General features: G+C 49.7%; 2 protein-coding genes across 2 annotated transcripts in view; both read right to left on the minus strand.

Moving 5' to 3' along the window:
- The window catches only part of eif2b1 (eukaryotic translation initiation factor 2B, subunit 1 alpha), a 1,065,098-nt gene that overhangs the window by 945,738 nt on the left and 94,274 nt on the right, over positions 1-25,086 (minus strand). The window lies entirely within an intron of this gene.
- The window catches only part of ncor2 (nuclear receptor corepressor 2), a 278,572-nt gene continuing 264,820 nt past the window's right edge, over positions 11,335-25,086 (minus strand). The window contains exons 41-46 of the mRNA XM_078554604.1: positions 24,218-24,352; positions 21,313-21,458; positions 17,769-17,822; positions 15,225-15,443; positions 14,271-14,438; positions 11,335-11,838 (exon numbers count right to left, since the gene is read on the minus strand). Coding sequence (XP_078410730.1) covers positions 11,654-11,838; positions 14,271-14,438; positions 15,225-15,443; positions 17,769-17,822; positions 21,313-21,458; positions 24,218-24,352 — 907 coding nt within the window. The 3' untranslated portion in view covers positions 11,335-11,653. The remainder of the gene's footprint in view (positions 11,839-14,270; positions 14,439-15,224; positions 15,444-17,768; positions 17,823-21,312; positions 21,459-24,217; positions 24,353-25,086) is intronic.

Genomic DNA, 25,086 nt, shown 5'->3' on the forward strand with positions numbered 1-25,086 from the left:
CCTTCTTCCTTAACCGAGGTTTCCCACCCACAGTGGTTGACAGGGCCATCAACTGTGTCCAGCCCATCTCCCGCGCTTCCGCCCTCACACCTTCCTCTCCCTCCCAGAACCATGAAAGCGTCCCCCTTGTCCTCACTTATCACCCCACCAGCCTCCGCATTCAAAGGGTCATCCTCCGCCATTTCCGCCAACTCCAACGTGATGCCACCACCAAACACATCTTCCTTTCACTCTCCCTGCCAGCATTCCATAGGGACCATTCCCTCCGGGACACCCTGGTCCACTCCTCCATCACCCCCTCACCCCTCACCCTCCCACACCCCAACCTCCTGCCAATGCCCCACCCCCGGCCCCGGGTCTTGGTCTGGCTCTTGGCCCAGGCCCCAGGCTCCATGTCTGGGATGCAGGTTGGACAGAGAGGCTGAGGCTGGGTTAGGGCCTGTGTTCCGCTCCGGATCATCTTTCACCGGCTGAGGGAGGCAGCTCGGGCTCCGGATCTCAAACCCTCAGCGTTTCTCCCTGTCGGCTCCGAGCTGGAAACACCGACTCCCACAGCTACCTCGACTACAGTCCTCACACCCCGCTTCCTGTAAGGACTCCATCCCATTCTCTCAGTTCCTTTGCCTCCGTCGCATCTGTTCTGATGATGCCACTTTAAAAGCAGTTCCTCTGACATGTCTTCCTCCTTCCTTAACCGAGGTTTTCCACCCACGGTAGTTGACAGGGCCCTCAACCGTGTCCGGCCCATCTCCCGCGCATCCGCCCTCACACCTTCCTCTCCCTCCCAGAAATATGATAGGGTCCCCCTTGTCTTCACTTTTCACCCCACCAGCCTCCGCATTCAAAGGATCATCCTCCGCCATTTCCGCCAACTCCAGCATGATACCACCACCAAACACATCATCCCCTCACCCCCATTGTTGGCATTCCGTAGGGATCGTTCCCTCCGGGACACCCTGGTCCTCTCCTCCATCACGCCCCTACAGCTCAACCCCCTCCCAAGGCACTTCCCCATGCCCACGCAGAAGGTGCAACACCTGCCCCTTCACTTCCCCTCTCCTCACCGTCCAAGGGCCCAAACACTCCTTTCAAGTGAAGCAGCATTTCACTTGCACTTCCCTCAATTTAATCTACTGCATTCGTTGCTCCCAATGCGGTTTCCTCTACATTGGAGAGACCAAACGCAGACTGGGTGACCGCTTTGCAGAACACCTTCGGTCAGTCCGCAAGCATTACCCAGACCTCCCTGTCGCTTGCCATTTTAACACTCCACCCTGCTCTCATGCCCACATGTCTGTCCTTGGCCTGCTGCATTGTTCCAGTGAAGCTCAACGCAAACTGGAGGAACAGCACCTCATCTTCTGACTAGGCACTTTACAGCCCTCTGGGCTGAATATTGAATTCAACAACTTTAGATCTTAAACTCCCCCTCCATCCCCACCCCCTTTCCGGTCCCCCTTTTTTCCAATAATTTATATAGATTTTTCTTTTCCCACCTATTTCCATTATTTTTAAATGTATTTCCATCCATTGTTTTATCTCTACCTTTTAGCCTATTTCGATCCCTTCCCTTCACCCCACCCCCACTAGGGCTATCTGTACCTTGCTCGTCCTGCTTTCTACCCTTAATTAGCACATTCCTTAGATAATATCACCACCTTCAACACCTCTTTGTCCTTTTGTCTATGACATCTTTTGGTTATCTCCACCTATCACTGGCCCTCTATCCAGCTCTACCTGTCCCACCCCCCCTTAAACCAGTTTATATTTCACCTCTTTTCTATTTTTACTTAGTTCTGTTGAAGAGTCATATGGACTCGAAACGTTAACTGTGTTCCTCTCCGCAGATGCTGCCAGACCTGCTGAGTTTTTCCAGGTATTTTTATTTTTGTTCTGGAAATACCTCATGTCTCAACCTCTGGGGATGTTCTTTTCCGGAGGTTCCGTCTCCGGGTTGCTGGTGGTGTGAATTTCCCGGGCAGGTGAAGACAGTTGAGCTGCTCTTGGTTTTTAATTCCTCGCTTCTCCCTCACTTTACCTCCTGGGCCGAGCGGGTCTCACTCGGGCCGGGCGGGTCGGGCAGGTCTCAACAGGGCCGGGCTGGTCGGGCGGATCTCACTCGGGCCGGGCCGGGCGGGCGGGCAGGTCTCACTCGGGCCGGGCTGGGCCAGGCGGGTCTCACTCGGGCCGGGCGGGCGGGCAGGTCTCACTCGGGCCGGGCGGGCGGGCGGGTCTCACTCGGGCCGGGCGGGCGGGCGGGTCTCACTCGGGCCGGGCAGGTCTAACTCTCCGACGTGAGGAGAGCTTCAGATTCAGTGGGAAAACCCAGGCGGGTGGTAAGCGCAGTGCGTGTGGGGTGTGGGGGTGGGGGAGGGGGGGCGTGTGGGAGGTGTGTGGGGTGTTGGGTTGGGGGGGGGTGTTGGCTGGGTGGGGGTGTTGGTTTGGGGGTGGGTGTTGGGTGGGGGGGTGGTGTTGGGTGGGGGGTGGGTGTTGGGGGGGTGTTGGGGGGTGGGGGGGGTGTTGGGTTGGGGGGGGCTGTTGGGTGGGGGGGGTGTTGGGTTGAGGGGGGTGTTGGGTGGGGGGGGTGTTGGGTTGGGGGGGTGTTGGGTGGGGGGGGGTGTTGGGGGGTGGGGGGGGTGTTGGGGGGTGGGGGGCTGTTGGGTGGGGGGGTGTTGGGGGTGGGGGGGTGTTGAGTGGGGTGGGTGTTGGGGGGTGGGGGGGGTGTTGAGTGGGGGGGGTGTTGGGGGGTGGGGGGGGTGTTGAGTGGGGGGGGTGTTGGGGGGTGGGGGGGGTGTTGAGTAGGGGGGGTGTTGGGTGGGGGGGGTGTTGGGTTGGGGGGAGTGTTGGGTGGGGTGGGTGTTGGGTGGGGGGGCTGTTGGGGGGTGGGGGGTGTGTTGAGTGAGGGGGGGTGTTGGGTGGGTGTTGGGTGGGTGGGGTGTTGGGTGGGGTGGTGTTGGGTGAGGGGGTGTTGGGGGGTGCGGGGGGGGTGTTGGGGGGTGGGGGGGGTGTTGGGTGGGGGGGGATGTTGGGGGGTGCGGGGGGGGTGTTGGGTGCGGGGGGGTGTTGGGTGGGGGGGGTGTTGGGGGGGTGGGGGGATGTTGGGGGGTGCGGGGGGGGTGTTGGGTGCGGGGGGGGGTGTTGGGTGCGGGGGGGGTGCAGCCTGTTTTATTCATCATGGCGTTGCTGGGCCAGACCAGCATTTATTACCCACCCCTAACTGCCTCTTGTTTGGTCAGAGGGGCATTTAAGAGTCAGCCACATGGCTGTGGGTCAGGAGTCACATGTAGGGCAGACCAGGTAAGAACAGCAGATTTCCCTCCCTAAAGGACATTGATGAACCAGATGGGATTTTACAATAATTGATGATAGTTTCAATGTCACCGTCACTGGGTCGAGCTTTTCAATTCCAGATGTTATTAATTGAATTTAAATTCCACTAGAGGCCGGGGTGGGATTTGAACCCAGTGTCCCCAGAGCATTACCCTGGGCCTCTGGATGACTAGCCCAGTGACAATCCCGCTACACCATCACCTCCCCGTATCGATCCTCCTGTTTAGTTAAATTGAATCTGCAGCTGCTGGGAGGCAATTAATGGATGTTAAAATCTCCTGGGTTGATATGAATAGCCGCTGGGAGACTGAGGTGAATTTGGTCATCTCCTGGCTATTCTGGGAGGGTTGGCAAGTCTCCTCCCTTTGTAGGTGTGGAAATGTTTCCGAATTTCACTCCTGAAAGGTCTGCCTCGAAGTTTTAGACTCTGCCTCCAAGTCACGGAAATAATTTCTGTCCAATTCCATTTGTTTCCCTTCATATCTTAAAAACTTCAATCAAATCACCCCTTAACCTTATAAACTCCAGAAAATACGACTCTAGTTTGTGTAATTTCTCTCTCATAATTTAACCCTTGGTGCCAGGGATCATTCTGGTAAATTTACACTGTGCTCCCTCCAAGGCCAATATATCCTTTCTAAGGTGTGGTGCCCAGAACTGTGCCCAGTTTCTCCAGGGCTTTGTGTAGCTGAAGCATGATGTCTACCCCCTCATATTCTAATCCTCGAGATAGAAAGACCAACATTCCACTCGCCTTTTTGAATATTTTCTGTACCTGTTCAGGACATTTTAATGATTTATGCACCTCGACCCCCCTCAATCTCCCTGGACCGCCTCTGTTTCCAGCTTTTCACTGTTTGGAAAATCCTCTTTTATTCTTTTTAGATGCAAAGTGGGTGACCTCACATTTATCCTCATTGAAATCCATTTGTCAGTTTTGCCGATTCACTTAATCCATCGAAATCTCTTTGTAATTTTATCCTCCCACCTACAATCCTCACTGAGAGGGTGGAAGAGTAACCGGACAACACAAAACTACCCCCTCAGTGGGCAGCTGCAGAGTGGGTGTGGGGACAGACTGGGGGAGGTGGGGGAGGCTGGGTGTGGGTGGGGGAGGGTGGGGGTGAGTGGGGGAGGGTGGGGCAGGGTGGGGCTGGGTGGGGGAGGGTGGGGCAGGGTGGGGGAGGGTGGGGCAGGGTGGGGGTGAGTGGGGGAGGGTGGGGCTGGGTGGGGGAGGGTGGGGCAGGGTGGGGCTGGGTGGGGGAGGGTGGGGCTGGGTGGGGGAGGGTGTGGGTTGGGGTGGGGGAGGGTGTGGGTTGGGGTGGGGCTGGGTGGGGGAGGGTGGGGGTTGGGGTGGGGGAGGGTGTGGGTTGGGGTTGGGCTGGGTGGGGGAGGGTGGGGGTTGGGGTGGGGCTGGGTGGGGGAGGGTGGGGGTTGGGGTGGGGCTGGGGGAGGGTGGGGGTTGGGGTGAGTTAAGAAGTGAAACTTTGCTGGGTTTCGAGTGAAAAGTGATCCTGGGCCTCAGGATATACTCTGGATTTAGAATAAAAAATACGAATGGACCACGGCTCCGATTAGTTTCAGTTCAAATAAATTTGACATTTGTAAATAGAATAATATTCAGAATATAAAACTGTAATTTCTTTAAGAAAACAATTATAAGCCAATAAGATTCAGAAATTTCTCTCAATATGATTATTAATGTTGGAGTCTGGGAGAAGTCTCCTATTTCTAGTGATTGAGTTGGTCTGCAGTAAGTGATCAGTCAGGCCCTTTGTAACTACAGTTAGTAAATAAAAACCTACTAGTTAAAGTATAACTAGGGCTTGGTTTAATTCATTGCAAATCTGAATTACTGTAGCAGGAAACTAAACTAGCTGGTGACTCATCAGAGCGTCTATACAGGAGCTAAACTTTTCAAACTGCCTGAGGGGCTCACAGAGAGACTATGTCAGAGTGAGATGGAGACTGAGTGAGCAGAGAGTTAGGTTCACATGGGAATTCAGTGCATGGGGGAAAGAGATGTAGTATACATAGGAATTATTCTAAGTCTATTAAGAAGGTAATTAAATTAAGTTAAATAAACAACATAAATAACAATGGCAGGAAAGGTGTTATGTTGTAGCTGTGGAATGTGGGTGCTTTTGGACACCGAAGCGATCCGTGACAAACATTTTCAGAAAGTGTACGCAGCTAGAGGAATTCCAAATCAGGATTATTGATCTGAAGGCTGAACTGCAGACACAACAACATTAAGAGAGGGTAATAAATACCTGGACATTTTGTTCCATAAGATGGTCATGCCTCTTTGAATAGGGCTGTCTGTTTTGGTCAGCAGTGAGGGACAGGAGGGTGTGACCATGAGTGAGGCAGGTAAAGGGACGGAGCAGACAGTATTTGAGGAGCGTCACACTTTGCAATTGTCAAACAGGTTTGAGGTGGTCACAACCTGTGTTGATGAAAGCGAAGTCTGCAAGGTGGATGAGCTGGCTGGACATGGCACTGTGGTACAGGAAGCCGTTCAAACAGGGGGATGGGGAGGGGGGAGTAAAAAGGAATGTAATGTTAGTAGGGGATAGTATAGTGAGGGGGATTGACACCGTTCTCTGCAGCAAAGAGCGCGAGTCCAGATGGCTGTGTTGCCTGCCCAGTGTCTGGGTTCAGGACATCTGCTCAGAGCTGGAGAGGAACTTGCAGTGGGAGGGGGAAGATCCAGTTGTCGTGATCCATGTAGGTACCAATGACATAGGAAAGAAGTTCTGCAAAGTCAGTATGAGGAGCTAGGTACCGAATTAAGAAGCAAAACCTCAAAGGTAATAATCTCTGGATTATTACCTGAGCCACAGGCAAATTGGCAAGGGAAAATAAGATTAGAAAATTGAATGCATGACTCAAAGACTGGTGTGGGAGAAGTGGGTTCCAATACTGGGGTAAGTGGGGCTGTACCGTTGGGATGGTCTACACCTGAACCTGGCTGGGACGTGTGTTTTTGTGAATTGCATAACTAGGGAAGTAGAGAGGCCTTGAGAAACTAAACAAGGAGGGGTGAGGGATCAAGCTTGGGTAGAGATGTCAAATCAAGAGGTAGAGTCAAGGCAGGAGAGCAAAATAATAATATGAGAAATGAGGGTCAGAGAATGGCAGGAAGGGACAGAGAGAGAAAAACCTAAGAATTCACCAACAGTAAAGACTAGATGTTACAAAGACAACAAAAGACAAAACTAGAGGCTCTGTATCTGAATGTGCGTAGTATTCATAAAAGAGTAAACGGAATTGATAGCGCAAATTGAAGTAAATAAATATGATCTGATAGCAATTACTGAGATGTGGCTGCAGGATGACAAGCATTGGGTCCTGAATATTGAGGGGTATATGATATTCAAGAAGAATGAGAAGCTAGGTGAAGATGGAGGGGTCGCACTGTTAATCAAGGATGGCATTGGTGCAGTGGAGATGATCTTGGTTCAGGAGATCAGGATGTAGAATCGGTTTGGGTGGAGATGAGGGATAGTAGGGGAAAGAAGTCATTAGTAGGAGTGGTCTACAGGACCCCCTAACAGTAACCACAATGTAGGACAAAGTGTACAAGAATAAATATTGGGTGTTTGTGATAAAGGGACGGCAATAATCATGGGTGATTTTAATCTACCTATAAACTGGAAAAATCAGATTGGCAGTAGTAGCCTAGATGAGGAGTTCATAGAATGCTTTCAAAATAGGTTTTTTTAGAACAGCATGTTCTGGAACCAACCAGGCAGCAGGTTATATTAGACTTGGTATTGTGTAATGTGACAGGATTAATTAATGACCTCAGAGTAAAGGCACCGCTAGGTAGCAGCGACCACAATATGACTGAATTTTACATCCAGTTATCACGTGACAGATGATGTGTGTCAGGCGGACCAAATCCACAAGGGAAACTTGCCCATGGTATCACAACGGTTTTGTGATTTGTATTTATTATGAGATGTGTGCACTGAATTCAGGAGTAATGAGTCCACAAAGACCTTTAGAGATTTTAAAAATTAAATTAAAATATTTATTAACAAAAGAAAAGATTTCAAGCACATACATAAGACTACAATTACTTACTACTATAACAAATCTAAAATTCCTAATTAACCTGACTCCCAATTACACACCCCCTTTAAGGCAACAGTCCAAAAAAGATTTTAAATTAAAAAAAAGCCACTGTACCCACTTAACAGTGGAATTCCAAAAGCTTGTCTCTGACTTTACTTACTGGACAGAGCAGACTTATACACAAATGGCTGGAGGCTTCCCAAAGGCTGTTTCACACACCCCTGTTAGATCTTACATGTCCCCCCCCCCCACCAGAACTTTTTATTCTCCTTTAGATGTGTTTCTCTACCTTTAATCTGTAAATTCTATTGTTTGAGATGTCTTTGGAACTTTACCTTTCCCATAAAATAATAATCTTTCATGTTGCCAATATTGTCAGTAACCTTTTGGGAAAATAAACACACTCCTTAGCCTTGCTTATCTGGCTAGCTGTAAACAGACTAACATCCCTTTGAAATCCAAACAACCCCTTCACTTATCTAAAAATGCAAATTCCCTTCACACCTTACATACTAAGACAGCATCCATGTTTACTCATTAGCATTTCAAGTACATTTCTACACCTAACTTCTTTTAATCCTTTGAAGTTTGCAGTCTACTTGATTCCAAATGTAATTAAATCACAGACAGAACCATCTATACTCACACCTATAAACCTACTTGACAATAAACCAGGAAAATATTATGAAAATGATTATACTTTCATAACAATCCTGTTTGAAAGGGAGAAGAGTGGGTCCAAGACTAGTATTTTAAACTTAAACAAAGACAACTATGTGGGGATGAAAGCTGAACTAGCTGAAGTGAACTGGGATACTAGGCTGGGGGATACAGAAGCAGTGGCAGACATTTAAGGGGATATTTCAGATTACTCAGAATAAATATATTCCTACTATAAAGGAAAATTCTAAGGGGAGGACCCACCATCTGTGGTTAACTGAAGAAGTTAAGGAAAGCATCAAACTTAAGGAAAAAGCATATAACTGCACAAAGATGAGTGGCAGGACAGATGATTGGTCAGAATATAAAGAATGGCAGAGAATGATTAAAAGGTTAATCAGGAGAAGGAAATTAGAGTATGAGAGGAAGCTAGCTACAAATGTAAAAACAGATAGCAAGAGTTTCTACAGGTATTTAAAAAGGAAAAGAGTAAGGAAAGTGAGTGTTGGTCCTCTAGAGTGGGAATGGGGAACTAACAGTAGATAATAAGGAAATGGCAGATGAAATGAATATTTTGCTTCTGTCTTCACTACCGAGAATACAAAAAACATTCCAGTAATAGCTGTAAATCGGGAGGTGGGGGGGACAGGGGAATTTGGTGAAATTACAATCACTAGAGAAATGGTACTGAGCAAACTGATGGAGCTGTGAGCTGACAAGGCTCCGGGTCCTGATGGACTTCATCCTAGGGTCTTAAAAGAGGCGGCTAATGAGGTAGTAGATACGTTGGTGTTAATTTTCCAAATTTTGCTAGATTCTGCAAAGGTTCCATCAAACTGGAAAGTAGCGAATATAACCCCTATATTCAAGAAGGGAGGCAGAAAACAGGAAACTAGAGGCCAGTTAGCCTAACGTCTGTCATGGGGAAAGTGTTAGAATCGATCATTAAGGAGGTTATAGCTGGGCATTTAGGAGAGCTCAAGGCATTAGGGAAGAGTCAGCATGGTTTTGTGAAAGGAAAATCATGTTTAACCAATTTATTGGAGTTTTTTGAAGGAGGAACATGCGCCGTTGATAAAGGGGAGCCTGTAGATTCGCTGTACTTGGATTTCCAGAAGGCATTTGATAAGGTGCCACATCAAAGGTTATTGCAGAAAATAAAATCCCATGGTGTAGGGGGTGACATATTAGCATGGATAGATCATCGGCTGGCTGGCAGAATGCAGGGAGTATGTATGAATGGGTCTTTCTCTGGTTGGCAGGATGTGACGAGTGGAGTCCCACAGGGGTCTGTGCTGGGGCTTTGACTTTTTACAATTTATATCAATGACTGGATGAGGAGAGTGAAGACTTGGTAGCTAAATTTGCAGAGGACACAAAGATAGGTAGAAAGTATGTTGTGAAGAAGACATGAGGTTGTAAACAGATGTAGATAGGTTGAGTGAGTGGGCAAAGATCTGGCACATGGAAAATGTGAAATTGTTCACTTTGGCAGGAAGAACAAAAAAAGAGTATTACTTAAATGGAGAATGGCTGCAGAATTCTGAGGTGCAGAGGGATCTAGGTGTTCTAGTACATGAGTCACAAAAACTAGTATGCGGGTACAGCAAGTAATCAAGACAGCTAATAGAATGCTATCCTTTATTACGAGAGGGATTGAACATAAAAGTAAGGATGTTATGCTTCAGTTATACAGGGCATTGGTGAGACCGCATCTCGAATACTATGTGCAGTTTTGGTCTCCTTATTTAAGGGAAGATGTAAATGCATTGAGGCAGTTCAGAGGAGGTTTACTAGATTGATACCTGGAATGAGTGGGTTGTCTTATGAGGAAAGGTTGGACAGACTGGGCTTGTTTCCACTGGAGTTTAGAAGAGTGAGGGATGATTTGATTGAAGTTTACAAGGTCCTGAACGGCCTTGACAAGGTGGATGTGGAAAGGATGTTTCCTCTTGTGGGTGAGTCCAGAACTAGGGGACACTGTTTTAAAATTAGGGGTCGCCCTTTTAGGACAGAGATGAGGAGAAATTTTTTCTCTCAGAGGGTTGTGCGACTTTCGAACTCAGCCTCAGAAGGTGGTGGAGGTGGGGTCATTGAATATTTTTAAGGCAAAGGTAGATAGATTCTTGTTAGGCAAGGGAATCAAATGGTATGGGAATGTGGAAATCGAAACACAAACAGATCAACCATGATCTTATTGAATGGCGGAGCAGGCTTGATGGGCCGAATGGCCCACTCCTGCTCCTATTTCGTATGTTCACACTGCAGTACTACCAGTGTCCACAAAGATCACCTTGCTCAATGGCACCATTAACTGGCCAACAGTGGTGGAGTCACCACCACCAATCCCCTGAATCAGTCTGACCATTTGCTCAATCAGACTGACCGTCTGCTGAGTCAGACTAACCATTCGCTCTGAGTGACTGTCCGCTCAATCAGACTGATTGTCTGCTCAGACTGACCATTTGCTGAATTAGACTAACTGTCTGCTAAGGCTGACTAGCCGTTCAATCAGACTGACAGTGTACTCAGACCGACCGTCCACTAAATCAGACTGATCATCCGCTCAATCAGACTGACCATTCGCTCAGTGACCATCCGCTCAATCAGACTGACCATCCACTCAATCAGACTGACCGTGTACTCAGACCGACCGTCCACTAAATCAGACTGATCGTCCACTAAATCAGACTGATCATCCGCTCAATCAGACTGACCATTCGCTCAGTGACCATCCGCTCAATCAGACTGACCATCCACTCAATCAGACTGACCGTCCACTCAATCAGACTGACTGTGTACTCAGACTGACCATCCACTAAATCGGACTGATGATCCACTCAATCAGACTGACCATTCGCTGTGACCATCCGCTTAATCAGACTGATCGTCCGTTCAGGCTGACCGTTCGCTGAATCAGACTGACCATTTGCTCCATCACACCGACCGTCCTCACAGACTGACCGTCCACGCAATTAGGCTGATCATCTGCTCAGACTGACCATCCGCTCAATCAGACTGACCATCAGGCATGGTCCCAGGGCTGCCTCTAAGTCTGCATTGATTGTATAGTGCAATTTACTCAGATAAATTGACTTTTGAACCTTAAAATGTGCCTGAGAGTTTCTATCAATTGAATTGTGATTAAGAATTATTTAAAGGAGGTTTTTTTGATCTGATTATACGTTGACTTGCAATGGGTGAGAGGCAAGAACCAGGTGAATGTGAAAACAACAACCAGTAAACGTGATATAACTGGTGCATTGTCAAAATTCATTTTTATTAAGTGATGGAAAGATAAGGTGAGCTTTAAATGGGCAGTTTAAAATTACACAATAAAAAAATAAAAAATAAACCTTGCTTTGTTGAAAGGTGAAGTTACAGAGAGTGGATTTATCTCAGTGTCTGGGATATAGGATAGTAATTAGCTCGAAAATATCGACCAGTGAAACATGGACACGCGTCAATGTTTACAGCATTGGGTTTGTAAATGGTTCACAAATTCGAATCATTGTCCTGTCAGTTTAAGGTGAAGACGTATTTCCATGTCACACTCTTCCATTCCGCTGAGGTTTGCTGTTTATTCACTGTCTGACAGTGTTTCATATTGTGAAGAAAGCAGTGCCTTAGGTTCTCTGTCTCTCTCCCAGGAGTGCTGCTGGACAGGTGCAGTCATCATCATCATTGCTGAAGGAGTGGCTGATGTTGGGAAGAGCCCTGCGGGTAGTCTGGCTGTCAAAGCGTTATAGGGAAAGGGAGCAGATCCTTTAAACAGAGAGAGAGAAAAACTCATTCTTACAAAGATTGTCTCAACCAATATCGACATATCACATCAACATATCGTTGTCGGCAAGAACTCCCCCTGTTAAGCTTCCAATAGTAAAATCACATCTTCATGCAGATGAAAGACAGTGCCTCAGTACTGACCCTCTGACAGTGCAGCACTCCCTCAGTACTGACCCTCCGACAGTGCAGCACTCCCTCAGTACTGACCCTCCGACAGTGCAGCACTCCCTCAGTACTGACCCTCCGACAGTGCAGCACTCCCTCAGTACTGACCCTCCGACAGTGCAGCACTCCCTCAGTACTGACCCTCCGACAGTGCAGCACTCCCTCAGTACTGACCCTCCGACAGTGCAGCACTCCCTCAGTACTGACCCTCCGACAGTGCAGCACTCCCTCAGTACTGACCCTCCGACAGTGCAGCACTCCCTCAGTACTGACCCTCCGACAGTGCAGCACTCACTCAGTACTGACCCTCCGACAGTGCAGCACTCCCTCAGTACTGACCCTCTGACAGTGCAGCACTCCCTCAGTACTGACCCTCCGACAGTGCAGCACTCCCTCAGTACTGACCCTCCGACAGTGCAGCACTCCCTCAGTACTGACCCTCCGACAGTGCAGCACTCCCTCAGTACTGACCCTCCGACAGTGCAGCACTCCCTCAGTACTGACCCTCCGACAGTGCAGCACTCCCTCAGTACTGACCCTCCGACAGTGCAGCACTCCCTCAGTACTGACCCTCCGACAGTGCAGCACTCCCTCAGTACTGACCCTCCGACAGTGCAGCACTCCCTCAGTACTGACCCTCCGACAGTGCAGCACTCCCTCAGTACTGACCCTCTGACAGTGCAGCACTCTCTCAGTACTGACCCTCCGACAGTGCGGCACTCCCTCAGTACTGACCCTCTGACAGTGCAATGCTCTGTTAATACTGCAGTGGGAGTGTTTGCCTAGATCAATGGTTTTTGGAGTGTGATTCATCCGCAGGGGCCCTGCATGTGGTTCACTGGCTGCTCAGAAAGCACATCACTGACCCGCAATGTCACAGTCGAGGCCTAAGGGGAGAAGAGGTCGGAATCTTCCTTTGAGCTGCCTGTGAGATGTTACAGAACCAGCCTCGTTCCCCTGTTCACCACAAACAATCATAACCACAAGCATCAACAATGCAGTTTTATAAAGATTTACCTTCCTGTTACAGCATCGAGCTGAGGGATGGGGCGAGTTTCACTTATATAAACAAAGTGGAGGATCTGGCTGAATGTGGAGTGGCCGCGAGACTGAAGCTCTGCAGCTCAGGACCAGACATCAGCTCATTGCGTCTGTTCGAAACCCACCTCGTCCCCAACCCCCCTCGTCCCCGAACCCCCTCGTCCCCGAACCCCCTCGTCCCCGAACCGCCTCGTCCCCGAACCGCCTCGTCCCCGACCCCACCTCGTCCCCGACCCTCCTCGTCCAGAACCCCCTCGTCCCCGACCCCCCCTCGTCCCTGACCCTCCTCGTCCCCGACCCCCCTTCGTCCCCGACCCCCCTCGTCCCCGACCCCCCCTCGTCCCTGACCCTCCTCGTCCAGAACCCCCCTCGTCCCCGAACCCCCTCGGCCCGGACCCGCCTCGTCCCCGACCCCCCCTTGTCCGGAACCCCCCTCGTCCCCGACCCCTCACGGACTAACTGGTGGGGTCGGTCTGACAGGCGGGGTCGGTCTGACAGGCGGGGTCGGTCTGACAGGTGGGGATCTTTTTCCTGCTCAACTGGTCCGTGAAGAAAGGAGTTTGAGTACCTGCCGGCCTGGATTCTGTGTCCAGGTTTCTGAAGTGAGATTGGATTTCTGACGTGCTGCTCCAGAGGCTGAGAACGTTCTACACTGAGAAATGGCTGCTGAAGATGAGGGAGCTACATTTATGATATTATAAAGAGATACAAGATTTACGGGCTGCTTTTCAGGGTTGAGGGTGCCCCCTGTCCTTGTAAATTACCACCCCCACCTCCAATTTCCCCCTCCTTGGACATGTTGTCTTCTCCCATCCTCACAGTTCCCTGTTTGAATCTGTGTAATGACCTTTCTGCTCTGCTGCAGTGAGTTACAGTCAGCGATGGAATCTTGCATCTTTCTCAAATATATTTACATGTTATTTACACAGTTCCTGGAATGTGCAAATGGCCTCTCACATTGATTAAACAAACATTGCTTCAGAAATACATCCCTCCACCTATTTTATATCATTAGCAGATTAGCTCATTGTTTCACTGAGATGAGAAGTGTGATAGTTTGTTAGTGAAACTCTGAATTGCATCATTTAATCAAACAGGAATTTTCACCGACGGTGCCATTGGTTTAAATGCAGCTCCACAATGATCATCTTTAAAGACTCTATTTGTAGACGAGTTTTGATCAAAGGTGGAGATGATTAATTTACCTGTGGATGAAGGTCTATTCTCCCACACCTGCTGTGTTAAAGGAGTCCGTCTGTGACAGTCAGTGTCTGAATGTGCAGAGGTTGGTCTCTCACAATAGGCCAGGCCTGGTACGGGCGATTTGGCTTTTCTGCCATTGGAGCGCACACCGATTTTTAACTTGCCTCCCCCTGGAATTCAAAAGCAGCTATCAGATTCTGAGTGTCAAGCGATCCAAATGCAGATTAAAATCAACATCTCATTCCCACAGCCCTGTACTCAGCCCCAGCACATACTGGCTGTACACCCAGAGGAACTATTCCAATTAATTAGAAAGATTGTGGCTTTGTGTAGAACAAAGATAATGTGAGACAAGTTACTTTCATTGTGTTAATCTGAATCTATTAAATTCTCTCTCTCGCATTTGACAAAAAGAGAACCAAGTTTGTTAAGCTTTATTTTTCCTGTGAATTGAGTGTTTGAGTTTTCTGCCTGTGTGTATGTTCTTTAACTGGAAATATTCATTTATAAAACACTTGGAGAGCAGGTTGCACTTTTTTTTCTTGCTGCCCGATAAACTTCAGATACCAAGACAGAGAGCGGAACTGGGCTAGAAGCACATGCAAATCCCAGAAAACAGGGCCAACATTTCCAATTAGAGAAACCCATTGCATCAGTTAAAAGTGTTATTGTTTATAAACATACTAACATTAGAAAAAGAACAAAAATATGTAACTAAATAGTCCTGGCTAAATTCTCCCTCTTTGTTACTGTGTCATTTCTTGGGCTAATTCCTAGCATCACCCTCTCATTTTCTATCTGAGAATCTGCTTTCTGTGTGAGATAGTGTACTTATGTTCCCAATGTAAATATGTGTACATGGCCCCTGTAGCAGCTAGGCTGGATCCTATGTGAACATGTACACTAATCCTGTACTAAATACAAACTGTCACTGAGAAAGGCGTGTGGGTGCAGACCTGTTGAGGGAAAGCTGCGAAAGTCTTCACTTTGTTCTTCAGTCACAGTATTGGTGCTAGTACTGACAGCCACTGGGTTAACTGCAGCCGGACTGTGTGATGAACGCTCTGGCCCATGATCATCATAAGTGCCCATTAAGGCCTTCCTAATAATGTCCTCCAAACCCATGTTGTTAGCGGAATGATCTCCCATGGACTGGCTTCTAGAACTTACTGACCCTGGGAGAGAGGAGGAAAAGAGGGAGAGGAAACCAGTGTAAAAAAGGAGGGTTGAGAGAAAGCAAAACAAGAGGGAGAGGAGCAGGAGGGAAGAACAAACAGTGAACATTGTATCAGCAAGCAACAACCCTTAGTAGCAAACCAACGGCAGATCACAATGCTGCAATTCGTGCTCAGCTTATTTTAAACCAAAGCAAATTTTAAAAAAGTGTGCACACCTTGCCTCTCCGAGTTACAGTTTAATGAAATGTTCAGCGTTCAGATAGTCTAATTCTCAGCCCTCCCCTCTCATTAAATGCACTGATAAAGCTGGAAACCACTTCATGCAGAAGCAGATACAGTTTATACCTGTCATGTGCATTCTGATGCACTTGAACAAGCAAAGCTGATCTTCACTAAGCCCTTCACCCCTCAAACACAGGAAACCAAATAATGCAGACATGTCCTGTAGCCAGTTGAGAGTCTGCTTTATTGTACTTTAACATACCCTAAATAGACTCAGCCCCAAGGGGAGACTCTAACCCCCTTTTACCTCACTAAGTTCCAATCACATTTGATTGGTTGGTTAGCGTTTTTGTTGAAGTGTTTTTTATCTGTAACTGTTAGTGAAACTGACAGGATGAAAATGTAACTAAAAACACAATGAAATATTATTAGAATATATAACCAGACACCTGACTGCTGGATTGAAATTTTTAATGGACGAAAGTTGGTGTTTTTAATGTACGCGACTTTAAAACATTTCTCGGTGAAATTCTGTGTTTCTTTTACTGTGTAATATCAACACTCGTTGGTGAGCTGAGGGACAGGAGCCCCTTCCGAGGTGGGTGGGGGTTAGGTTGCCCACGTGTGTACTGAAAGCTACATGTATTAATACACGGGGCCCTGTTCTTTGTAGACAGAAAGAACATGTACAAACACTGCACCTGTTTCAGCCAAACAAACTAAGTGATAGTCATTCGCTGGCTCATTCTTTGATATGGTTTTTCAAAGCCTGGTTATTTGTACAAGATTAAGCAACGTGAAGTGGATGAAAGGTTTTGACATTAATATTACGAATGGCTAAGGTTTATAAACACTTTTATGGGGTTGTAAGCTGAATAGCTTTTTCCAAAAGAACATTTTTAAGGCTTCTGCTTATGTTGTCAGGAACATTTCAAAGGCTTGCCAGACTTGTCAATGGTTCTGTACATTATGAATACTGGGAGAGTGGATATAGAGGACTCATGGGGGTGGGTGAGGGTTGAGGGCTCGAGGGCCCAATATTCATGCAGAAGGCTGGGCTAGAATCCCAGAGTGTTGAGGCAGATATTCTAAACAGCATTGCCTCGAACCTGCCCAGGAGGCAGTGGAGCTGAACTTTGCCCATCCAAATTTCCCAGAGATGATTTAAAGGGAGATGGTGGCATTGTGATAATGTCACTGGACTAGCAATCCAAGGCCCAGCCTAATGCTCTGGGGACATGGATTCAAATCCCATCACAGCAGCCGGTGGAATTTAAGTTCAATTAATAAACCTGGAATTATAAATCAGTCATGGTGACCATGAAACTATCATCGATTGTTGTAAAAACCCATCTGGTTCACTAACGTCCTTTAGGGAAGGAAATCTGCCGTCCTTTCCTGGTCTGGGCTACACGTGACTCCAGACCCACAGCAATGTGGGTGACTCTGAAATGGCCGAGCCAGACACTCAGTGCAGGGGCAATTAGGGATGGGTAATAAATGCCGGCCTAGTCAGTGACACCCACATCCCATGAAAGAATAAAAAAAATGTGAGAGTGGAAGGTGGCGAAGGGGTTGGGATCACAAAGTCAGGAGATTGCCCAAAGGAGAGGGAAGACTTGGCGCTGTGACAGGCTCAGCAAACACAAAAGGCGTGACCATTACTCGATCAGGACCCACAGAGTTTGAACCAGTGGCTAGCTCTGCACAGAGACGTCAATCTCAATTAGCCAAGATTTGATTGGATTCCAGTTCCGACTGCTCTTTCCTACAACAGCTCCTGCCAGAAACCTGCAGAAACTCTAATTCCTGGGTTTAAAATCAACGTTGTTCTAGTCAATGGTTTCAGGTTGCCTGGTTCCTCCAATCAGCAACATGTAACCCAGAAGCAGCTGGTCACAGATATACAACTCACTCTGTCGATTGGACATACCTCCCTTTCCAAACTAGCTGGAAATGTTAAGAAGCAGGGAACGGAACAATAAAGAACAACCTCACTAAATGACTGTGCTGAGGCTTCTTGGACAATTTTGCGAGTTTTATAGTGACTCTGCTTGGTCAAGGATTAAATGCTTCCCTCTGATGGTTTTGAACCCTCACCTGCCGATGTCATGACTGGCATGTTGAATATTTCAGTTCCTGGCTGCCCAACATCTGGAAGAAAAACCGGCCATCATAATATAATAATGATTAGAAACAAGATCAAAAACATTCCCACTGCCTGCGAAATAAATCAAAGGATATCCGAGAGACTGGGTCTATGACTCGGTCTATGGGTATTACAGACATTTACACCAGGTACATGAGTAAACTGTTCAAAAGGTTCAGTCCCTGCTGTAAACTGTCCTCATGATATTCACATGAAGCATGTTCACACGGAGCGGGCGGGTACACGGAGCGAGCGTGTTCGCGCGGAGGGAGCGTGTTCGCGCGGAGGGAGCGTGTTCGCGCGGAGGGAGCGTGAGCGTGTTCGCAGGGAGTGAGCGTGAGTGTGTTCGCACGGAGCGAGTGGGTTCACGCGGAGTGAGCGTGAGTGTGTTCACACGGAGCGAGTGTGTTCACACGGAGCGAGTGTGTTCACATGGAGTGAGTGCGAGCGTGTTCACACGGAGCAAGTGTGTTCGCACGGAGTGAGCGCGAGTGTGTTCGCACGGAGTGAGCGCGAGCGTGTTCACACGGAGCGAGTGTGTTCACACGGAGCGAGCGTGTTCGCACGGAGTGAGCGTGTTCGCACGAAGTGAGCGTGAGCATGTTCACACGGAGCGAGTGTGTTCACACGGAGTGAGCGCGAGCGTGTTCACACAGAGCGAGCGTGTTCACACGGAGTGAGCGTGAGCATGTTCACACGGAGCGAGTGTGTTCACACGGAGTGAGCGCGAGCATGTTCACACGGAGTGAGTGTGTTCACACGGAGTGAGCGCGAGCGTGTTCACACGGAGTGAGCGTGAGTGTGTTCGCACGGAGCGAGTGTGTTCGCACGGAGTGAGCGCGAGCGTGTTCACAGGGAGCGAGCGTGTTCGCACGGAGCGAGTGTGTTCACACGGAGTGAGCGTGTTCGCACGGAACGAGTGTGTTCACACGGAGTGAGCGCGAGTGTGTTCACACGGAGCGAGCGTGTTCACACGGAGTGAGTGCGAGCGTGTTCACACGGAGCGAGCGTGTTCACACGGAGTGAGCGCGAGCGTGTTCACACGGAGTGAGTGTGTTCGCACGGAGTGAGCGTGAGCGTGTTCACGCGGAGCGAGCGGGTTCGCGCGGAGCGAGCGTGTTCGCGCGGAGCGAGCGGGTTCGCACGGAGGGAGCGGGTTCGCACGGAGGGAGCGGGTTCGCACGGAGTGAGCGCGAGCGGGTTCGCACGGAGTGAGCGGGTTCGCGCGGAGCGAGCGGGTTCGCGCGGAGGGAGCGGGTTCGCGCGGAGGGAGCGGGTTCGCGCGGAGCGAGCGGGTTCGCGCGGAGCGAGCGGGTTCGCACGGAGCGAGTGTGTTCGCACGGAGTGAGCGTGAGTGGGTTCACACGGAGCGAGCGTGTTCACACGGAGCGAGCGTGTTCGCACGGAGCGAGCGTGTTCGCACGGAGCGAGCGGGTTCGCACGGAGCGAGTGTGTTCGCACGGAGTGAGCGTGAGTGGGTTCACACGGAGCGAGCGTGTTCGCACGGAGCGAGCGTGTTCGCACGGAGCGAGCGGGTTCGCACGGAGCGAGCGTGTTCACACGGAGTGAGCGCGAGTGGGTTCGCACGGAGCGAGCGTGTTCACACGGAGTGAGCGCGAGTGGGTTCGCACGGAGCGAGCGTGTTCACACGGAGTGAGCGCGAGTGGGTTCGCGCGGAGCGAGCGGGTTCGCGCGGAGTGAGCGGGTTCGCGCGGCGCAAGTGGGTTCATACGGAGCGAGCGGGTTCGCACGGAGTGAGCGCGAGCGGGTTCACACGGAGCGAGCGGGTTCGCACGGAGCGAGTGTGTTCGCACGGAGTGAGCGTGAGTGGGTTCACACGGAGCGAGCGTGTTCACACGGAGCGAGCGTGTTCGCACGGAGCGAGCGTGTTCGCACGGAGCGAGCGTGTTCGCACGGAGCGAGCGGGTTCGCACGGAGCGAGTGTGTTCGCACGGAGTGAGCGTGAGTGGGTTCACACGGAGCGAGCGTGTTCGCACGGAGCGAGCGTGTTCGCACGGAGCGAGCGGGTTCGCACGGAGCGAGCGTGTTCACACGGAGTGAGCGCGAGTGGGTTCGCGCGGAGCGAGCGGGTTCGCGCGGAGTGAGCGGGTTCGCGCGGCGCAAGTGGGTTCATACGGAGCGAGCGGGTTCGCACGGAGTGAGCGCGAGCGGGTTCACACGGAGCGAGCGGGTTCGCACGGAGCGAGCGTGTTTACACGGAGTGAGCGTGAGCGTGTTCACACGGAGAGAGCGTGTTCACACGGAGCGAGCGTGTTTACACGGAGTGAGCGTGTTCACACGGAGCGAGCGTGTTTACACGGAGTGAGCGTGAGCGTGTTCACACTGAGCGAGCGTGAGCGTGTTCACACGGAGCGAGCGTGAGTGTGTTCGCACGGAGCGAGTGTGTTCGCACGGAGTGAGCGCGAGCGTGTTCACACGGAGCGAGCGTGTTCGCACGGAGCGAGTGTGTTCACACGGAGTGAGCGTGTTCGCACGGAACGAGCGTGTTCGCACGGAGTGAGCGTGTTCGCACGGAAGGAGTGTGTTCGCACGGAGTGAGCGCGAGCGTGTTCACACGGAGTGAGCGCGAGCGTGTTCACACGGAGCGAGCGTGTTCACACGGAGCGAGCGTGTTCACACGGAGCGAGCGTGTTCACACGGAGTGAGTGCGAGCGTGTTCACACGGAGCGAGCGTGTTCACACGGAGTGAGTGTGTTCGCACGGAGTGAGCGTGAGCGTGTTCGCACGGAGTGAGCGTGAGCGTGTTCGCGCGGAGCGAGCGGGTTCGCGCGGCACGAGTGGGTTCACACGGAGCGAGCGGGTTCGCACGGAGTGAGTGCGAGCGGGTTCACACGGAGTGAGCGGGTTCGCACGGAGCGAGCGGGTTCGCACGGAGCGAGCGGGTTCGCACGGAGTGAGCGTGTTTACACGGAGTGAGCGTGTTCACACAGAGCGAGCGTGTTCACACGGAGCAAGCGTGTTCACACTGAGCAAGCGTGTTTACACGGAGTGAGCGTGTTTACACGGAGTGAGCGTGAGCGTGTTCACACGGAGAGAGCGTGTTCACACGGAGTGAGCGTGTTCACACGGAGCGAGCGTGTTTACACGGAGTGAGCGTGTTCACACGGAGCGAGCGTGTTTACACGGAGTGAGCGTGAGCGTGTTCACACGGAGCGAGCGTGAGCGTGTTCACACGGAGCGAGCGTGAGCGTGTTCACACGGAGCGAGTGTGAGCGTGTTCACATGGAGCGAGCGTGTTCACACGGAGCGAGCGTGTTCACACGGAGCGAGCGTGTTCACACGGAGTGAGTGTGAGTGTGTTCACACGGAGTGAGCGTGTTCACACGGAGCGAGCGTGTTCACACGGAGTGAGTGTGTTCACACGGAGCGAGCGTGTTCACATGGAGTGAGCATGTTCACACGGATCTCAGCTTGAGTCCATCAGTTATGCTGTGATGGCTGTGGTTAGATTATCCATTATTCGAGAATCCTTACTGTAAATTGACTCGCCTCCACTGACTGTCGTCAACTTCTTGATGATTTCCTGCTTTTTGGATTTGACCATGTGTGATGTGCTCTCCGTCAGCTTGCTAAAGAAGGCTGGTGCCTGACTCCCACTTCCTGGAGATCGCGATTCCATCCTGTCAATAAATCACTCAATTACCGTTCGCATTCAACAGAAGATCATAAGAAATAGGAGCAGGAGGAGGCCATTTGGCCCCTTGAGCCTGCTCCGCCATTCAGTAAGATCACGGCTGATTGGATTGTGACCTTAACTCCACTTTCCTGCTCTTGATTCCCTAGTCATCAAAATCCTGTTGAATTAAGCCTTGCCTATATTCAATACCCAACCTGATGGAAGAGAGTTCCAAAGACTCATGACGCTCTTAGTGAAAAAAATTTCTCCTCATCTCTGTTTTAAATGGGCGACCCACATTTTTAAACAGTGACCCCTAGTTCTAGATTTTCCCACAGGTGGAAACATCCTCTCCACATCCACCCTGTCTAGACCCCTCAGGGTCTTACATGTTTCAACCATATTGCCTCTTACTCTTCTAAACCTAGTCTGTCCAACCTTTCCTCATAAAACAATCCACCCATTCCAGGTATTAGTCTGGTAAATCTTCTCTGAACTGCTTCCACCACATTTACATCATTCCTTAAATAAGGAGACCAGTACTGTACACAATACTCCAGATATGGTGTCACTAGTGCCCTGTACAACTGAAGCATAACCTCCCTACTTATATATTCAATTCCCCTCACAATAACTGATAACATTCTATTAGCTTTCCTAGTTACCTGCTGTAACTGCATACTAACCTTTTGTGGTTTGTGCACTAGGACACCCAGATCCCTCTGAATCCCAGAGCTCTGCAATCTCTCACCATTTAGATAATAAGCTTCTTTTTTATTCTTCCTGCCAAAATGGGCAACTTCACAATTTCCCACATTATACCCCACCTGCCAGATCTTTGCCCACTCACTTAACCTATCTATATCTGTTTGTAGCCTCCTAATGTCCTCTTCACAACTTACTTTCCGACCTATCTTTGTGTCATCAGTAAATTTGGCAACAATCCCATCCATCTCTTCAAGTCATTGATGTAAATTGTAAACAGTTGAGGTCCCAGCACTGATCCCTGTGGCACTCCACTCATTACATCTTACCAACCTGAAAAAGACCCATTTATGCCTACTCTCTGTTTCCTGTTAGCCAGCCAATTGTCTATGCATACCCGTATGTTACCCCCTATACCACGAACTTTTATTTTCCACAACTGCCTTTGATGTGGCACTTTATCAAATGCCTTCTGGTACATCCACCGGTTCCCCTTTATCCACAGCACATGTTACTTCCTCAAAGAATTCCAATAAGTTGGTTAAACACGATTTCCCTTTCACAAAACCATGTTGACTCTGCCTGATGACCTTGAACTTATCCAACTGCCCTGCTATAGCTTCTTTAATGATAGGGTTTAACGCTTTCCCTTTGACAGAAAGGTCACTGCCCTGAAATGTTAACTCTGTTTCTCCCTCCACAGACGCTGCCAGATCTGCTGAGTTTTTCCAGCATTTTCTGTTTTTTAATTTCAGATTTCCAGCATCCACAGTATTGTATTTACGTCTGTGTCACTGTGACAAATTAACTGGCTATTTATCTCACGTTGTTCGCGGGATCCTGCTCTGCATACAACTGGGTGCTATGTTTACCCATAAAACAAATGTTAATGAACAAATAAAACCCAAAACAAAAAGCTGCTGATTTGCTGTCCTCGTGTGTGTTCCAATTGGCTGTTCCCCTGTGCATTCTGATTGGCCGTTCCCCTGTGCATTCTGATTGGCCGTTCCCCTGTGCATTCTGATTGGCCGTTCCCCTGTGCATTCTGATTGGCCGCCCCCCCCCCTGTGCATTCTGATTGGCCGTTCCCCTGTGCATTCTGATTGGCCGTCCCCCTGTGCATTCTGATTGGCTGTCCCCCTGTGCATTCTGATTGGCCGTCCCCCTGTGCATTCTGATTGGCCGTCCCCCTGTGCATTCTGATTGGCCGTCCCCCTGTGCCTTCTGATTGGCCGTCCCCCTGTGCCTTCTGATTGGCTGTCCCCCTGTGCCTTCTGATTGGCCGTCCCCCTGTGCATTCTGATTGGCCGTCCCCCTGTGCCTTCTGATTGTGCATGGAGATTAGCCAAACTCTGTGGGTGGATTTTACACTCCCTCTGCCGGCAGCTTTGAAGGAGGCGGGGGGCTTGTAAAATCCAGCAGGTCGCCTGCCCACTGCCTACCTACTCGCCCCTGACCTACCTCCAATTTTATGGGGGTTGGTGGAGGCATTGGGCGACCCATCCACCCTTGGACCTATTGAGGCCCCCACCACGATGTTACCTGTGTGGAGGAGGCCCACGTCAAGTGGGTAACCTGATAACTTTCACTTGTGCGGGCTGGCATCGGGCAATTGTGGGGGGTGGGGGCTGGGGTGAATCTGCCCCCAACCCCCAACCAAAAGTCTTATCCCCCCCACTTTAATCCTCTCCACCCAGCCACAACCTAGCACAGCTGGGACTACAGAGCTGCTGGACATCCAAATGGCTGCCAGCTTCCTAAGGTTGTACTTCTTCCGCAGGTGGAGTTCAGGTCTCATCTGAAGCCAATTCATTTTGCTCTAAATGTTCAGTTGCTGCAGAGCAGCTGTTAAGAAAGTGGATAGGCTCCCTACCAGCTCATAGTCAGGAAAGGAGGTGGGGGGAAGTGGGGAACAAAGCACCTATGTCCTAATGAACCCAGTTAATCAGGACTCTTTTAACTTCCATTAACGAGGTCAAAGCCTGTACGACATAGATTGTCGGTATGTATTACCAAGTCTCCAACGTGAAGTTAACCCTGTGAAACGATGCTCAGTACCTTTGCTCAGGCTCCATGTCCCTATACTGTGCAGGAACTGTGAGAATCTCTGATAATTGTTGGTCTCGTAAATTCTGGGCTGGGAAAACTGCCTCAGTCTGATCTGCTGACGCACACACAGGGGATCTTGCTGGCCTGTAAATCAGAAAAGATGATTTATCATCTTGCTGTTGTTGCAAACTTCCAGTTAAAACATTCCACAAAGGTTTGACAGAATTGATGAAATAGTGACAGCATTAGTGAGCAGTAACACAGCGGCAGCGCAAAACAAGGCTAAACCTCTCCTATTGAAGAATATTAAAGCATTTAGATAGACTGGACTGACCTCAACGCAGGTTCAGTAAAACTAACCAGAGTCTCACAGTCACAGGGAATCATTGCAACTCAACCTGATTCACCAGATACAGACAGAACACAATCGCAGTAAAGTGAACGGGTGGGGGGTGGGTGCAAGAGGTTAATCAGAGAGTGTGTTTCAGTTTTACATCTCTACCAGAGATTCATTTTATTTTATTTTCAGAAGTGCAATGAATTTGGCTCGATTATTAGATCCCATGGGATCAGATCTGGGTGAATCCAGGAGTCGTCTTTCACTCTCGCCTCACATTGACTGACTGACCAGGTTCGAGTTCTGTCCCAGGCCAGTGGACGCAGTTTCTGATCCTCGGGTTTGAAAATGGCCCCTTCCTGAGCGCAGCTTCCGATCCTGAATCACTGGCTCCTCACAGCAACCTGACAGAACAGGAAACGCAGCAACAGAAATGGAGGCAACATCAGCCCATAGGCAACTAAACTCCACACGCCAGGTGAGAGATTCTCAGGAATAACCGGGTTGGGGAGGTGGTACTGATAACAAACATTATTATTGT

This window comes from Cetorhinus maximus, chromosome 12 (assembly GCF_964194155.1).
Source record: "Cetorhinus maximus chromosome 12, sCetMax3.hap1.1, whole genome shotgun sequence".
Lineage (NCBI taxonomy): Eukaryota > Metazoa > Chordata > Chondrichthyes > Lamniformes > Cetorhinidae > Cetorhinus > Cetorhinus maximus.